Source organism: Phyllostomus discolor, chromosome 2, assembly GCF_004126475.2.
Source record: "Phyllostomus discolor isolate MPI-MPIP mPhyDis1 chromosome 2, mPhyDis1.pri.v3, whole genome shotgun sequence".
Lineage (NCBI taxonomy): Eukaryota > Metazoa > Chordata > Mammalia > Chiroptera > Phyllostomidae > Phyllostomus > Phyllostomus discolor.
In genome coordinates, this window is record NC_040904.2 from 22883816 (window position 1) to 22901752 (window position 17937).

Consider the following 17937-nt stretch of genomic DNA (forward strand, 5'->3'; position numbering starts at 1 on the left):
CTGTAACTGAAGTCCTTGCTTCAGCTAGGAAGTAAAATTGAAATTCTGAAATGACATCTTTCCATTATAAAACATACTTGATTCCCCTTCCCATTACTACCATTAAAAATTCCTGCAGGATCCTGTAGTATAATTAAAAGAAAAAGCGTATCTCCATAATTGCAGACCAGTCATCTAATACAGCAATCATTTCTGCAGACACTGAACACAATTTTGGATGAATGAGCAAGTGGCATTACAGAGACAAAATAAAGAAAGAAACTGATAAGGCAGGATGTAAATCCCAAAGCTTTGGAAGCTGGGGGAGGGGAGTGATGGGGTACCGATGGATAACAGGCAGGCATTTACACCACAAGGAAAATTCTTCTCTTTCCTTACTATTTCTTACTACTTGAAATCCTAATGGGGCATGTACTCTCCATTACTAACACCTGTTTAGTTTACTAGTTAACTAAATCTGGTTTAGTAATTAACCGGACAACAAATGGTTAGGTCTTTCCACACAAACATAGTAAAAGGAAAAACTGCATTTTAAAAAGTGCATGTTGGTTTTTGTGTCATTCACTTACATATTTAAACTAAGTGTGTACTTAGGGGGCTTGATTTTTCCAAAGTAAATAACATTTTACAATTTGACAATTTAAAAAAAACGTTCTTTCAGACCATTTAAAGCAAATTAATCTTCATGGTGTAGGATCATAGGATGTATCGGCAAATGTAATTTCCAAAAAGCAAGAAACCAGGCTGAATGTTGTAGAGGGAGCAGAGAAGATCCAAAATTTAACAAGGTGTGGCTTGAGTTACAGGACCCACTCACTGTGCCTTGAGAAGCGAGAAGACAAGAAGATAAATAATTATGTGACAAGTGCTAAAATAAATGTTTGCAGTGTTGTGGAAGAACAGGAGAGGGCGTTATTGCTCAGCTTCATTACTAAATTACCTACAAGCTGTGTTTTGATAACCAAAGTAAAACAGAAAATAGAAGCAATGATCCCCAAAGCTTCCTTTTTACAAAAACTTCACTAGTGTCTGAATTGCTTGTCCTTACTTCAGTTATAGAAATCTAGTCATTGAGTTTCTTCAAAGGTGTGCTAGAAAATGAGGTCTTCTACAGTGACTTCCAGTAGTAACACATGTATTTTTATACTGCAAGTCAGGACACACATTCAAATATATTTACAACACAAAAAAATGCTCGCTTCAGCAGCACGTATTCTAAAACTGGAAAGATGCGGAAAAGATGAGCATGGCCTCTGCGTGAGGATGACATGCAAGTTTGTGAAGTGTTCCAGGTTTTTAAAAAAAGAAAACAAATTAGCAAAACAACAGCTATCTTTGCTATGTGCAACTCAGTCTGATAGATGTTATTCTCTTATGTTTCCTTTTTCATTGCTGGTGACAGCCCATTAAACTGACTTCACATCTCACTAGTGGTTCAGGGCCTCCAGTTGAAAAACACTGCTCCAGGGTGTCCTTTAAAAATATAGAACAGGCAAAACATCCTGAGCATAATGATCAGAACAGAAACAAGTGTGCTCAACAGGACCCCAACTGCACACCTTTTCCCCCACCCCGGTAAAGTGAGAGATCTCAAAGCCATACAGGATTGAATCTCTGAAAGAAAAAAAAGGGCCCGTGATTGCTCAACACTTTGGCCATGAAACCACATCAACAGACAGGGGCTTCTAAACTGGTCCAGCCCTCAGAGGGTAGACCTTCCCCCCTATGCCTACTGTCCAAGAGTCCTCCTCTGGAGGACAGCAGAATCCGGACTGACTGGCCGAGAAATTCATACACTGCCGGTCCTGGGAATCATCATGATCGCTGTCCAGAGGGATAAGATGTATATTACAAACTACCGAGACATCCTATTTTCCCTGAATATTATATATTTGCGCACATTGACATTTGGTCTTAGGCTTCCAGGTCAGGAGGAACTACTGCTGGACCCAACCAAAAGGAATTCTTATCACTCAGAGACCCCAAACTAGGGCATGGACTTACTCTCATATGAGCCTTACCTTCTTCCCTAAATACTGGACCCTAGAATCATCAGTATCTCAATCTAATGCCATTTCATCATAGGTTGCAAAACTTCCAAATATCTAGATAGTTAATGATGGCATCGTCCCGTTTTCCAGCATTGACACCATTTTTTCTATTTTAGTATTTGTTTGATACTTTCATGTAATTTGAATGGAAATAAATAAGCTCAATGGCCATCTTGAAATAGAAGTATAGTTGACTCATAATTAAGCTTTTTTCCTTATCACTTTTAAATTTCCATTCTTCATGTTTTAATATTTAATCATGAGGTTTTTTCTTTTCTTCAGTCTTTTCATAAATTTGCATTACTTTCTTCCTGTGATTTGCCTTCATTGAAATAGCAGCTTTTGGAAGCATCATTAGAAAAGCTCCACACCACTAATGAGGTTCAGGACATACCACCCAAAGTACCAGCACCTGGGCACATTTCCTATTTAAAGCTGAAGGAGTCTGAGAAAATGACCAGAGCAGAAAAGTCACTTGACTTCCTCCTTCGCTTGCCTTCTTCCCTGAAACAGGTCATAAAACCCTCCTGTAAGAAGTGCCCTCCCTATAGCTGGAGGAAAGGAACACCCTTATCTCCAACAGCGAAGGGATGCCAAGAGGAACCGGAACAAACAGGTCTTGCTAAGTTCCCTCCAGGTTAGTACACTTGTCTCATACTCCTTACCTTACCATACTCCCCCGTGACTGGGCGCTCTTCATCAAACCTAGCACAAAGCACTCAGGTCTGTTTCTTTGGGTCATTGTTTCCTTGTGAAGTCTCTCATGTCCCATAAAACCAATTAAATAAATATGTATGCTTTTCCTTTTGGTAATCTGTCTTTGTCAGTTTAATTTTCAGGCCCAGCTAGGGACCCCAAGAAGGCTGAGGAAAACGTCTCCCCACATCACAAAGCAAAGCCCACCTCCACCCAGGCTATCCCTGCAGCACCTGCTGTTCCTCAGTGTATTTGCCAATGGTGGCTTAAGCAAGAATGATTCTGTCGGTGCCTCTGACTTCTGAAATGCTGCTGTTTCTTGGCTTTGTGAACCACGTTGTCTGTTCATGAAAAGCCACTGTCTCTACATCAGCGCCATACACCACCACTGGATGTGGGTCAGGCTGTGTCAACAATATGCCTGAGGACAGCGCATGGGGTTGCATTACCCCAGGAGAACTCATATCTCAGAGATGCAAACTTCACCTTGATGAGGAACCAGATGATGCTGGGGACATCCAGAAAACGATGGAACTCTGGGCCCAGTATTACCTGCCTGTTTCAGATATAGTTCATTCTCAAGCAGACATTGCAAGTGTACCAGGATGGTGTGAAGTGCAGAGCACTACAGTAACCACAATACATCTTTAGCACACTCAAAATTACCACAGACAGTAGGAATAATGGGAGAGATGATAGCACAATTGTTGGAATTAATGACCCTAATATTTCTTCAAGTCAAGTGTTTAAGAGATGGCATTTCAGGCAGCAGATTCCCCACGCTTTCCCAGCGGTCGGAAAGGTAAGCCGATTAGAAGGTTTCACAACCGAGAGAGGACAGAGGTCCTGGAGGAAGGAGGGGTTTGTGGAGCGGCAACCATCCCTTCCCTCACCTGCTCACACAGGGAGGGGAAGATCTGACGTTAGCACTTCACGGCCCTTCAGGCAAGACCCAGGATGCCGTACATCCTGTTTTCACTATGTTGGGAAATAGTGACGATCTCTTTTGACATTTGCTAAACTACTGGACCCTCTGGCACCTCACATTCCTGAGACAAGACGAAAGAAGCATGACAAAACAGGAAAGCAAGAGAGAGGAAGCCCGTGGTGGATAGCCTACATTCCCATCACTAGTACATTTAGTATCAAAACACATGAAATTCCTTTAAGTTGAACTAATACCACGTGAAGTGGCAGGGCAGAAACAGACTTGCCGATCCATCCCTCCTCCCAACACACACACCCATGAATGGAGTGATTAAGGCCAGTCACCTTCCCAAAGTAAACTCAGTGCCCTGGCCGTCCCAGAGGGTAGGGATCCAGAAGTAAAAGACCATAGACCGGACTGCCCAGGAGTTAAGTAGGTGAAGAGAGAGAGTGGTAAGAGTCTCCCAAGACAGAGGACCCCTAGAGAGCACTCACGGAACAACTGTGACCAAATGTGTCAGAGAGGAGCCAGCATCTAGACACCTGTCTCGTGGATGGAACCAGCAGAAACATCAATACAGCAAACAGAAAGCAAATTGTAAGGAGAGTTGGTTGTCTGTTTCCCCTTTCTGGATGTTGCTAGAACATGCTTTCAGCTGCCCAACCACAACTGTGCCCGATCATACGTATGGGCGCGGTTTTCACTCTCCTCCCAAGTTTTGTCCATCGTTACTTAGGATAAGGCTGGTGTTGCTGTCAACATCTCCTATATAAGAAGTAGGATCAGAAAATAAATAAATAAAACCTGAAAAAGGAAATGTGGATCTAGAAGAAAACAGATTGATAAGGGTCATAAAAATCCAATCCTTTAGAAAAATTAACTAAATTCATTTGATAAATATATATTTAAAAAGTAAAAGGGTCTAGATATGCAAATGACAAAGAGGAAAGATGGTCATGGATCCTGTTTTGAAGACAGGAGGAAGACCAAGAAGTAGTAAATTCTCTATTTGAACAAGGCCAAGAACCTGGACTATAGTCAGAAGTCCAGCCTAAAAGGGATCTTCCCACTTTTCCAAATGGCCCTGTCGTAAACATCTCCAATGACCAAGATCTACCCGCTCTGCAATTACCTAGAGCACTTTGCCCTTGGGCCCCCAAACTAGCTTGTCTACAAAAGACACCAGAGAGAAAAACAGAAAAGCAGAGGTTGTTGACCCAGATGAAGGCTGCTGACCAATGGGATTCATCCTAACCTTCAAGTAGGTATTAACACTGCCCCTCTTTAAGTGGAGAGCAAGAGTATTCAGCACACAGTGACTGCACATGACAGAAGTCCCACTGATCTATTTTTCTTCTTGTCCACCTCGTTCAGAAAATCAGAGTTCCCTACTATAGCATCAAGGGAAAGGTGAACAGATTCTAGTCTATAGAAAGACCTGCACCAGCCTCACCTTCACCTGCCTTAACTGGAGAGACAATTGTTTACTGGCTGAGCTGGTAGAGGTCATCAGAACTAATTATAGTGAGAACCAGGATGAGATCTGACATCACTGGGAGGCAAACCAGAAATGCAAATGGCTCAAGAGGTTGCTACAAAACTCGTTTAAAATATTTATTTTGGTGTAAATAAAAATAAAACATCCTCATAAAACCAAACAAAAAGCTATTGAGGCATTAGGCCCAGGTTATCGAAGCTAGCATGTAACTATAAGAGTGAAATGCTTGTAATCTCCCTGACCCTACCTTAGTTCTAGCCTGCCTTTCTCCCATGGCCTTCATGCAAGTAGTTCCTGCATATAATTACAGATAGGCTAATTATTAGAGGCATTCTGCTTGAGACTTGAGCTTCTGACAAAAATTTGCAGGAACCTCAAGACCAGACTCAGATCAGCAGGATCAGAGACCAGGGAACAAGATTTTGAGATTTCGCCCTCTTCCTTGGGCCCTCTGTTGGGGTCTAGGGGTCACACACCTCTTACCTGGCCCGCTCTCCCTTCCCATCACACAGAAGAAGCCTGAATTCTGGGCTCTTGTGGATTTGCAGAAGCTGTAAGGCCCCATCTTCGCGAGCTGGTACTTTCTCAGTCAACAAACCTTTCCTTACTCCAAGCTGACATTTTGAATATGGGCCTTTGAAGCATCAGGCACATGAACTTTGAATCAGTAACATAACCTCTTATCCTCCCCAAAGGTGATGAAATAAAATCACATCAAAAAAAAAAGAATCTTTGGAAAATTTGTGACCTCACTTCATGTAGGGAAACACACTTTGTTATATATTTTTGAGATCGTGTTTATTTTTTAGAGGGGAAAGGACAGAGAAAGAGAGAAACATCAATGTGTGCTTGCCTCTCACACACTCCCTAATGGGGACCTAGCCTATAACCAAGGCACGTACCCAGACTGGGGATTGAACTCAGACCTAACTGGTTCACAGACCAGCGTTCAATCCGCTGAGCTACACCAGCCAGGGCTGCTTTGTTATGTTTTAACCAGGAGTCAGGCTGCTGCAGTAAACTTCTCCTTCTGTATCGTTGATTCTCACAGGAGCCCACTATTTGGACCAGGTGATACCTCTCTGACTTTTATCAGGATCACAAGTCGTTAAGAAAAATGTGGACATCGTGGATGTTAGGGGATTATCACCAGAACTATCAAAGAAGCTGTGCACTGTCAGCATGGTTTTAGCAGGTGTGTGTTTATGCCAAATCCTCAAACCAACTCAAACTGGCTTTAAAATAAATGAATTTACTATTTCACGTAATTGAGAAGTTGAACAATAAAACCTTTCAAGGGTTGGCTACTTTAGGAGTTTAACAATGTCAGAAGGCACCTCTATGCTTTCTACTCTGTGCTGCCATCCTAAACACACTTTTTAGCCTCAGGATTATCCCCCTCATCATCATCTTCAAGATTCTGTACTCCTCCCCTGACTGGGATAGCTCAGTGGGTTGGGCGTCTTCTTGCAAACTGAAAGGTTGCCAGTTCGATGCCTAGGCAGGGCATGGCTGAGGGGGCAGGCTGGGCTTCTGGTTGGAGGCTCATGAGAGGCAACCACACATGGACGTTTCTCTCCCTCTCTTTCTTCTTCCCTTGCCTTCTCTCTAAAATAAATAAATAAAACCTTAAAAAACAAAAGATTCTGTCCTCATGTAATAACAGTGGGAATTAGCCATTCTTTATTGCTAGGAAAGGTCTAAGTGAACTTCTCCAGGAGTGCTGACCCACATACACAGACAGAAAGCAGATGAGAGAAAAGAACAGCCTCAGACATGACTTATAAACAGGTCCTTTATTATAAATAATCAAAGTTGAAAAAACTAGAAGACTATTCTCTCCAAACAAAAATGAAATATGGCTGTCCAAAATAACCACAAATAATACAACCCAGAGCTAAACTCTCTCTTCAAAGACCAACCCTACATGTATACATCCTCCAACCCGGTAAGGTCTTACAGTGTTTCGTTTTTCTTAAAAATATTTTACACTAATCACAATTGGCTTAAATTATTCTGATGTCATCTTCATAACAATTATCTCTTAAATATTTAAACGCCATGAGAATACAAGTTTGGTCATTTCGGGGGAGGGGAGGAATCCCACTTTAAATCGATGAAGAATATCCATGTATTTCCATAGTCTGCTCTTCTCATAGTAGGTCATCTCCGGCTCTCTAGGAATAGTTCACCCTTTTCTACGAAAGTGTATGCGACTCTTAAGTTCTCTGAACCTCAGGATTAATGAGTTGTCTTTCCACGCTTCATAAGTGTTTCTAAATTTGTCATAATAACTTTCTTTTTTCAGGTTGAAATTTGATCCAATTCTTTTTAAATTACTGTCTTTTTCCCATATTTCTCTCCAGGAGCCTTTGAATTTTTCCAAATAACTTTCTTTTTCAGATTCTTCCTTCCAGATTCCTTCTCCTTTTTTTAAGGCTGCTAATTCGGCTTTAAGTAAGTTTCTGTGTATTTTCCAATAGATTTTAGAATCATAATCTAACCCTTTAACGAGAACAGTTTTGCCAAGGCCTCTTCTCAAAATTTCTTCATTCAGACTCACACTAAAAAATCTACCCTTGAATAAACAAATAACACAAACCAATTAAGAAAATTGATACTATACCCATAACATATACTTACTGTATTTTTTATCTAATCTTTATTTTTTTCTGTTACCATTTAGTCCCCTGATACTCCCCTCCCCCAGTAATCCCCACAGTCCTTTTTCCTTTTTGCTCAATCCCTCCACTCCCCAGCTTCCCCCCACAGCTGCCATCTATTTACTTTAGTTGCAGTCATTCAGCAACTTTAGTCTTCCCGAGAAAAACCAAAAAGTCAAGGTTTCCCAAAGAGCTTAAAACAGCTATGCGAAATCCAAGAATTTCATTACTAAAAGAGATTCTTACTCAAAGTCAATTGCCTGTTTTGTAACATACTACTCTGCACAGTCTCATTGGTCTCACCCAAAGAGATGCAGAAGCAGTAAAGTATATACAAAGTGGTTCATTTGTTTGTTGTTTGGTGGGGGATGGACCACAGGAGACAGGCCAAAGAAACTCGGCAGTGGGTAAATGCAAGATGAACTGAACCATCATGGAACTATTAAATTAGGTTAACGAAGGCACTGGCATGTAAATAACATTTTAAAATACTTTCCACCACATAATTAACATAAAAATAGGCCTGGCCTTGAATTTTCATCCTTTAGAAAATTTCATTCATGGAATCCCACACTTCCTAACGAAACTGGATAAATGGGACTTTTTTCTCCCCACTAATTTACAATAGAAAGGAGATCCAGCTTAGCTATTTCTATAGGCCTTGTGGAATTTTAACAAATTATTAGTACTTTCTTAGCTTCTTTAGACAAATAATTTACAGTTAAAATATAAAAATGTGAAAACTCCAGGTTTAAAGTAGGAGATATTTTCTAGAACTATCTAAACAAAAAGGAACCTTTTCTTTCTTTAAATGCAGTAACTTCTGGTGTATGATGCTGCTGAAGAGTTAATAGAGTTTTAAAATGTATATCATATTTTTCTCAATCATTTAAAGAGCTCATTCCCGTAAACCAAAATCAGAATAATTAAAATTCAATCTCACACATTAGCAAAATTCAACATATGTAAATTACCACAATATACATACTGCCTAGTTTGGCCCCCTGCCAGGAAGCTACAGAAGGTAAAACAGGGGAGGTGAGGTCTGGGCTCGGGAGCCTGGAAGAGCAGGGCCTGAGTGTAGGCTCTTCCACTGGGCCAGCCCGCGTCCCGTCTGTAAATGGGAATACAGACAGCGACTCCATAGGGTGGCTTGGGGGATCAGTAAAATGTACTCCTCAACTCGAAAGAGGAGACAGTATTTTTGAAGTGCCTTTGGCATCATCATATAATCTTGCATCATCAATTTTAAATGTAAGATGCTTTTGGATAATTCTTATTTTGATAGAAATGGATATGATCTGGAACAAGCAAAAAGTAATGGATTCCATTAGGTTTTCTATCAATAAGTCAAAAACTTAAGAATTAAAATGGATACAATTCCAATCACTTTAATGTACAGTTATTGTTTTCTTCAAGTTATTATTGTTTATTATATAAAAAGGGACTTTTAATGGAAGAAAAACAACTCTTAATTCTGTCATAATATTGTCATGACATGTTACAATAACATAATTTAATTTCCTATTAAACACTATTTAACTTTTCTATGCTCTTTTTTCAGTAACCACCCACCGAAACCCTGAGCGAGGCACCCCCACGGACTCAGTGCAGTGACGCCCGCAGCACCAGCAACTCCTGTGACGCTCTGGGGCGCCCCCAGTTACACAAGGCAGTGTTTTCCGATGGCTGGCACTGGTCATGAGAGTGTTTAAGGATGCTCTCGGCTTTGGGGTTCATAGACTGAGCAATGTTCACCTTCAGCAAACACCCTTGTTTTTTGTAGTTTCCAGTTAACAAACATTATTCAACAAATGGTTTCTAACATCAATAATTTTAAGTGTTTCCTTTTTCTTAATTTTCTATTTTTTTATAATAAACATATATAACTAAAATTTTATAATAAAATTGATATATGAGATAAATACCTGGTTCTCTAAATATAATCATGAAGAATAGCAGTTTAAAAAGGCAAAACATATTCAGGCCTATCATATATCCAAGTTTTTTTCACTAAAAACTTGGATATACATATACATAGTTATATATAAATAAAAAATAAAATATTGCTCATTATTTCTTCACACAACTTACCTTATTCACTAAAAGGTAGCAAAAGAGTGCTGAATTCTCCTTTCCGAGAAGCTGGAACCAAAGTGGCTGGGAAGGTCTGAGTTCCGTCTGCAGCCACAGCTTGCCGGCGTCAGTGAGCTCCACTCCGGCCAGCCTGACCAGCAGAGCACCACGTGGCTCCTCTAAAAGGTCAGGCAGAAATGAGCGTGGCTGTAATACTATGCTGTGAATGCAACTGCAAAACCATTTAACTCCCAAAAAACCAACCGAAGGCATTATGTTTATTTATAAATACCCAGACTCTCTCCAGATGGAAGTCTGTTTATTTCTATATTCAAGTTTTCTTTTTAAAACAATACAAGTATATGACAGATGGAATCATTTCAAAAACCCACTACAGTAAGCTTCACAACAGGATGTGAGGTTTAAGTGAGGTTTAACCAATTTACCTTAAAAAAACCTTCCAGATTTATATATATACAGTCTGGCAGAAACACCTGCTTGAGTGTGGTTGGTAGGGTATGTGAATGCCTCACGTGAGATGGACAGCAATTTGAACATTTCAACTAAAACGTCATGTGATATGCTTGAGTATAACTGTTACGTTACAGAATTACATGCTTATGAGTCTGTAATAAAAGATTTTGTAATTAAAAAGGGGCGTTATTTGTGCCAGATGTGTGTGTGTGTGTGTGTGTGTGTGTGTTATCCTTGCATCTTACTTACTTCTCCATGAAGATATAACTGGTAAAGAAATAGGTATATGCTCAATTTCCAAACCATCCTCGGTTATTCGGCGTAATCGTCCACGTAGTTTAACATTCTTTCTTATAAATTCTACTGGAATATCTGAAGAACTTGTGAATTTTGACGTCTGATGATTTACAAGGAGAGAAATACAACATTTTGTTATTATTTTCACTTTAAATTTAAGTGTGTCAAATTGTTATTTAAACATTGCAGAAGACAGCCACTGAAAAATTTTTATTTGGTTCTAAATTTTATGTTAATATTTTAAATGGTTTAGTTTAAAGTTATAAGAACATTCTTTATAAGCTGCCAGCTGCCAGAGGGGAGGGGGCAATGGTGGGCAGAAGGGGAAGGGATGAGTCAAAGAACATGTATGAATAACCCATGGACACGGACAACAGTGCGGGAATTGATGGGCCTGAGTGTGGCAGCACGGGGGTGTGCTGGGCGGAGGAGGGCAGAGGGGAAAAATTGGGGTAACTGTAATGTAATAAATGAGAGTAATAAAAAAATTAAACAAGAACATTCTTTAGAAATCTTTGTCATTACTGTACTATTTTAAGCTGCCTCATAGAGCACATTAAACAGACTCCTAACTTCTGAAGGCTAATATCCTCAAAATAGGCCACAGTTCATCAGAAAGAAGTGAGTGTAGTGAGTGCAGATCCACTCCAGGCACCACACAGACCCAGTTAAACGGTCACTACCCTGGTGTACAGACGTGCGATCCACTCCTGCAGGTACTGCTGGGAAAACCTAAACAAAACTGAGTCAGATTCAATTAGAACTCTCAATCGACAAGACTTTTATTTTTCTTATTTTTCATCTTGTAGGAGAAAAAGGAATGAAAAAAAAAGGTCCACATTAGCAATGTAATTAAACACCTCACAAATACCTAATGCCCTGGAGTTAGTCGACATTCTAGAACTGTGTCTTCCACATTAACAATCCTACAGGCACATGGGGACGAGCTTCGCTCATAATCATGGCCTATGTGAGAACTTCACATACCCAGGATAATAAATTAGCACCCAGCTTCCTAGGCCAGCAAAGTTGAACTAAACATTACAAAAAAAAAAATCCACACGAGAAACGTACTGTAGCAGACAAATCCAGAATGTGAAATGTTCAACAGGACAAACAACTTGGTTGCTCTACAAATCAATGGCTTGGGCGGGGTGGGGGGGATAGAAAGTGTAGATTGTTATAAAATACATCAGATCAGAGATACAACGAACAAGTATAATAGCCAGACCATTTGAGTCCTGATTTGCATATGTCATCTATTTAAAAAAGACCTCCTTTAGACACTCAAGGAAATTTTAATACGGACTGGGTCTAAAACACTAAGGGATTATTAAGTATGCCATGTGTGATAACGTTATAGGGCAAACTGGCATTATGATCCTCTTGATGCAGTACAGTAAGCAGTACACACCACCTTCCTGTTCACACTAAAGCTAATGAGGACACACAAAGTCCCAGAGCGTGGGACGTTCTACAACACAACTGGCTTGGCTCTTCAACGATGACCATGTCACAAGAGACAGAAATTAAAAATAGGTGGTGACAATTTTCCTGTCTTCCTCAAAGAAGAGTAGAGACACATGACAGTGCAGGATCCTTGATGCGATCTGTAGTTAGGAAAAACAGCTACAAAGGATATTTTACGAAAGCAAATCTGAATATAAACTGTGTCTTCGATCATATTACTGCAAAAATGTTAAATGTAATTGACAGAATTAATATTTATGTGGTTATTCAGGAACATATTCTTGTTTTAGGAAATACACTATGAAGTATTTATGGGGCAAGTTCCCTGATGTTTGCAACCTGCTTTCAAATGGTTTCACAGAGGGAGAAAGAGAAAGCACAACTGGCACAAATGTTAACAACTGGCGAAGCCAGATAAAAGGTAGGTGAGTGTTACAGGCTTTTTCTAAAGAAAACGTTGGGGGTGGGGAGCGGGTTGGAGAAGGACTGTGGATCTACCGTCAGCATTTAAGAATGTGGCACCAAAACTAACGCAAAACAATAACCTAAAGAATGTGGAATATGCAGCCCTGGCCGGTGTAGCTCAGTGGATTGAGCCCTGGCTGCAAACCAAAGAGTCACCAGTTTGATTCCTAGTCTAGGGCACAAGCCTGGGTTGTGGGCCAGGTCCCCAGTGGGGGCCACATGAGAGGCAACCACACATTGATGTTTCTCTCCCTCTCTTTCTCCCTCCCTTCCTCTCTCTCTCTCTAAAAATAAATCAATAAAAACAAAAATCTAAAAAAGGAATGTGAAATATGCAGAATGTAAATAAAAGAGAGGAGAAATCCTAAATGAAGAGTTTAAATGAGTCACCTGACAAAGGCTCTTTTGAAAAGTCTCTGGGAAAAAGAGAAGCATAAGCTAATGTCCACACAGATGACACACAACAGTGGCACTGATGGATTCATCAATATCACTGGGGGCAGGCACTCTAGGAGTAAGCCACGAACCTCTCACTGGATCCTCTCCAGTTTAAGATGACCACCACCAACCTGAATGAGAGCGTAAGGATGAAACATCAGCATGGTCTGGTGCTTGGAAGGGTATGAACACTAAGAGTCAGAGTGAGTATTTAAAAATATCTTGAGTACGGCTGCTGTGGCCCAGTGGATTGAGTGCCATCCTGTGAACCAAAGGGTCTCTGGCTCAATTCCCAGCTGGGGCACATGCCTGGGTTGCTGGTCAGGTCCCCATTAGGGGGCATGTGAGAGGCAACCACACATTGAGATTTCTCTCCCTCTCTTTCTGCCTCCTTTCCCCTCTCCCTAAAAATAAATAAATAAAATCTTTAAAAATAAAAAATAAGAAGATCTTGACAATAAGAATGACAGGCTAAAATGTAAATGTCTTCCCCTGTACTATACCCCAAACTAATGAAGGATAGACGGAATAAGCTAACAGGAGCATATATAAAAAGAAGTTAGAAGTTTTAGTTAACTGTGAACTCAAAATGAGCAAAAGTATGACAAAGCTACCGAAAAAAACTACAACTCCCTTCCGCTTCTGCTTGTCTGCTGTCCTTCACCAAACTGATTTAAGTACATTTTTCTTTTTTAAATATTTTATTTGCCCTGACTGGTGTGGCTCAGTGGATTGAACTCTGGACAGTGAACCAAAAGGTCACTGGTTCAATTCCCAGTCAGGGCACATGCCTGGGTTGTGGGCCAGGTCCCCAGTATGCGAGGGGTGCACAAGAGGCAACCACATATTAATGTTTCCCTCCCTCTCTTTCTCCTTCCCTTCCTGTCTCTGTAAAAATAAATAAAGAAAATCTTTTTTAAAAAGCTTTAAAAAGAACATCTGTCTCTTCCTCTCACAAATTTGAAAAAAAAAGATTTTACTTATTTATTTTTAGAGAGGGGAAGGGACAGAGAAAGAGAGGAAGAGAAACATCAATGTGTGGTTGCCTCTCGTGTGCCCCCCACCAGGGACCTGGCCTGCAATCCAGGCATGTGCCGACTGAAAATCAAACTGGCAACCTTGGTTTGCAGGCCGGTACTCAATCCACTGACCCACAACAGCCAGAGCTGATTTAAGCATATTTTTAAGGGTTACCAAGCCAAATGATCCCTCAGCGCTATTATTACCCAAACTCGTAATCAGATCATTTAACATTCTGACAATTTGAAAACATTCAAAATACATGGACTATATAGATTTTTAAGACCAAGGAAGAAAAAAGTAGAATGAAAAGAACTAAAGTTTCAAAAGTTCCAGTCATATATATATTAAAGATAATATATAAAATATGTACAAAGAAACATATACATATATTATGTTAAATAAATGATTTACAAAATCATGGAGTTGTGAGAAAGAACCTATTAGTTGTAAGGTTAAAAATAAGACTGAGGCACTTATTAAAAAAGAGATAAAAGTGTTGATATGGAGCCAGGGGGAAAAGACAACAGCTGGAAAAGATGTAGTACACTAATACTTGTAGTCTGTTTATGATAATATAAAACAATAAGAGATAATAGATGCAGGAAATTAATATACACAGAAGCAATAAATCCATGTGAGACTGTAATAGGATACTAAGATTACATCCTATAGCAAACAGTTATTAAAAAAAACCTTGTAAATCTTGATATAGCAAATGAGTTTCCACAATGTTTATTATTAAAACACTATTAAAGTGCAAAAAAATATTGTGGCTGAAAGCATAAATTTTTTCTTACACTGCATATCTTGCTTTATTCATTGAACAATCTTCAAGATTGTTGCAAATCAGAGCTAGCATAAATTATTCAGTGAAAGGGACATAATTCTACTGTGATCTAAATCTAAAACCACTATAGAAAGTTTTGAGATATTCCACAGTGTCTGAAATGCAAATTTAGTGATTATACCATTGGAGCAAACTAAATCTTTTCAGATTCCTTTTTAAGCATAAAGAAAGTGATGATGCAAATATAGGCTGTGCAATTACTTCCCATAAAATACAGAGGATGTGTGACTGTTAAAACAAGATCTTAATTGTTCATTGTTGTAAAATACTATTTAAATGTCTCTAATATGAATACCAAAATGCCACACTGCTTGAGATAAAAACTGAAGTGAGAAAAAATTAACTATTGTTTCCCACAATGCCTTGTTCATGTTTTAACTTACCAGTCGAACACTTCTCAGAAGTAACGTTATTCCAGCTATGGCCATGATGGTGCTGAAGTTCTTCAGAAAGAGATTTAATGATTAATTCTAATTATTATTCACAACAGTGAAAGTATTAATTAGAAGGGGGAAAAAGACCATCCCCCTATATCTAACTATCCAAGTAAGGCACATTCTTCAACAAAAGGCCTACTTATTAAAAAAAAAAAAACTCTAACTGCCCACCTAATTATTAATCTTCCCCTTTTCCTCCCAAACAATCCGGCATGCACAGTAATTGTTCACATAATATTGTACTGCTCTCTATTAACTGGATTCCTTTAACCACGAGTTCCTTGTAAGGGTAAGTTTAACACTTTGTGTGTGATGACCACAGTAACTCACAGAATCCTGAGTCTACAGTGAGAATTTAAGTATTTGGTGGAAAAACTCGACCACCGGAATGTTAAAAATACAACACCTTGGAAAATACATGTGAGTAAGTAGTTGAGAAAAACTTAGTGATGTTTTCATAGTGTTTCATTTAAAAGAAATAGACCTAAAGGAGTTGCATTAAAAAACAAGAACCTTGCAACTCCCTGAACAAAAGTGAGAATCTGACATGCTTTCCTTGATAAATACAACTAGGTATTATAAAAAATGAAGTTGAAAGCATACACGGGCTACATGCTGTCATGGGTTATTTGCAATAATCTCTCAACTAACTTAAATGCTGTTTCCTTTCCCAATCCTACTGAAATCGTTTCTCCATTTAAAATAATCCGTGCATCTGTTCCTGTTTACCTGGGAGACTGGAGGGCTGGTCAACTAACACGTATATACATACCTACCACCATTCATTAATGCAGGAAATATTATCTAGCACTGAGTGGTAGACAGTGCTTTAAGGACTGGAGCTGCACTCCTGGAAGTGAGATCGGGCATCGTCCTAGTCGCCCAGGGTGCTGCTTGGCTGCAGAGTATTTGCAAGGCTGCTCATCCTACCCAAATTCCCAGCAGAATTCAACCAAGTCAGTCATTCCTTCTGAAAAGATTCTTTTTACTGGGCTTTTAGGACACTTGGTTTTCCTCCTCCTCCCTCACTGTTCCTTCCTAATCTTTGCTGACATTCTTCTTTTCACTCCCCAACTTCTAGCCGTTAGAGAGCCCTGCAGGTCTCAGTTTGAAACTAGGGTACGTCAGTTTTTCGGACTCGCTCCAAGACGTCATCTAAGCTTTACATACTTCTTTAGGCATACGCAGCTCATTCCAAAAGGTTTATCCAGTTCTGATCTCCCTTCAACACTAGACTCATATCCAGTTGCCTAGAACATCTCCCACTACGTTCAGAAGTCCAATGACCATGTTCGAGTTCACACAGTTCTATTTAAAAGTTTAATAGGCATCTTCAAGTTCACGTGTCCAAAAAGTCCTCCAGCTTATCCTAACAGAACATTTACCCCCAACTACTACATATCAGCAACTTTTGCCAACATCTACCCAGGGGGAAGCTGCCGTGATTCCTCCATTCCTTCGCACCCCACACACACACTATTCACATCACCACCACCAAACCGGTCTTAGCCACAATCCCCTCTAGCCTGGCTGCCTCAAACGTCCCTCCCTTGCTAGAACTTCAGTGGCTTCCTATTTCACTTAAAAATAAAAACAAAACAAAGAAACCTCTCCTCTCCCCAGGCCTACAGGGCCTACATGCTCTGCCCTCTGCAACCGCTATAAGAGACCCGCGGGCGCCCGCTCTCTGGGGAGTCCCGGGCCCCAGCACAGTGCTGGCAGGACCTGGGCGGCGCCGGCCTCCCGGGCCCGCCGCGCCTGCCCCTCGCCGCCGGGCCGCCTCGCCTCCTCGCCCATGCGCCCTGGGGCTGTGGCCTCCGGGCCCGCTGTCCACGGCCCGCCCACCACCTGCCCCGCTGGCTGGGTTGCGATACCCGGACGAGGCGCAGGTGGTCGTCCGCCCACTGGGACAGCCGCGCCACCACATTGGGCGATGCTCCGTCTCGGTCGGCGGACGGCGAGGCCCCGGTCACAGGCCGCCCAGCCATGTTCCCGGCTTCCAGCGAGTCCTTGCCCGAGCCGCGCTCGCTCCACGGGCGGACGGCAGGGGGCGCCGCGCTCCTCGGGCGGACCGCGGGGACGGGAGATCCTCGGGCTTTTCGGACACCGAGCGCTGGGAGTGGCCGGACGACCTCCTTCCCACCTTCCGTCGCCTGTGGGCGGGCCTCCCAACCCGTTTTGTGACACCCTAGCAGTGAGGACTCCACACTTTGCAGGGTTTTCCTACAGTGTGGGTGATCCATATGGGACGTGGGTGAGGACTGAAGAGTTCTCGACCACGCTATTGGGAAGATCAATTTGTGATTTCAGTTAACCCAGCTGCAGTGTGGGCTTCGCAGGTAGGTGCCATGCAAGAAAGGAAGCTGAAGTAGTTCATTCCTCCACTTACAGCAATAATTCTTTGCGCTCACTGAGATGACCATGCCACTGAACCGTGCCCTGTTCACCTGCCCCATCTAGTTCCCATCTTTTACAGCTGAGTCTCTGTTTTAGCCTTATAATCACTCCCTTGTAAATAGCCTCAGCTCCAGTTCCCCCGCCTTCTTGGCACTTGCCTGGCAAAACCCTCACATT

The 17937-nt window shown here is 41.1% G+C and overlaps 1 protein-coding gene and 1 non-coding gene across 2 annotated transcripts; one reads left to right on the plus strand and one right to left on the minus strand.

Moving 5' to 3' along the window:
* The first annotated feature begins 1191 nt into the window (after positions 1-1191).
* On the plus strand, positions 1192-1298 carry LOC114491182. Its single transcript, XR_003683995.1, has one exon. It is a non-coding gene; the product is annotated as a U6 spliceosomal RNA (small nuclear RNA).
* A 5660-nt stretch (positions 1299-6958) lies between these two features.
* C2H3orf33 (chromosome 2 C3orf33 homolog) lies at positions 6959-17439 on the minus strand. The gene is made up of 5 exons (XM_028504678.2): positions 17238-17439; positions 15310-15369; positions 10636-10783; positions 9931-10091; positions 6959-7751 (listed from the first exon to the last, which is right to left on the minus strand). The coding sequence occupies exons 1-5, from the start codon at positions 17349-17351 to the stop codon at positions 7362-7364; spliced, it is 873 nt and encodes a 290-aa protein (XP_028360479.1). The 5' UTR covers positions 17352-17439; the 3' UTR covers positions 6959-7361.
* Between the last annotated feature and the right edge of the window lie 498 nt (positions 17440-17937).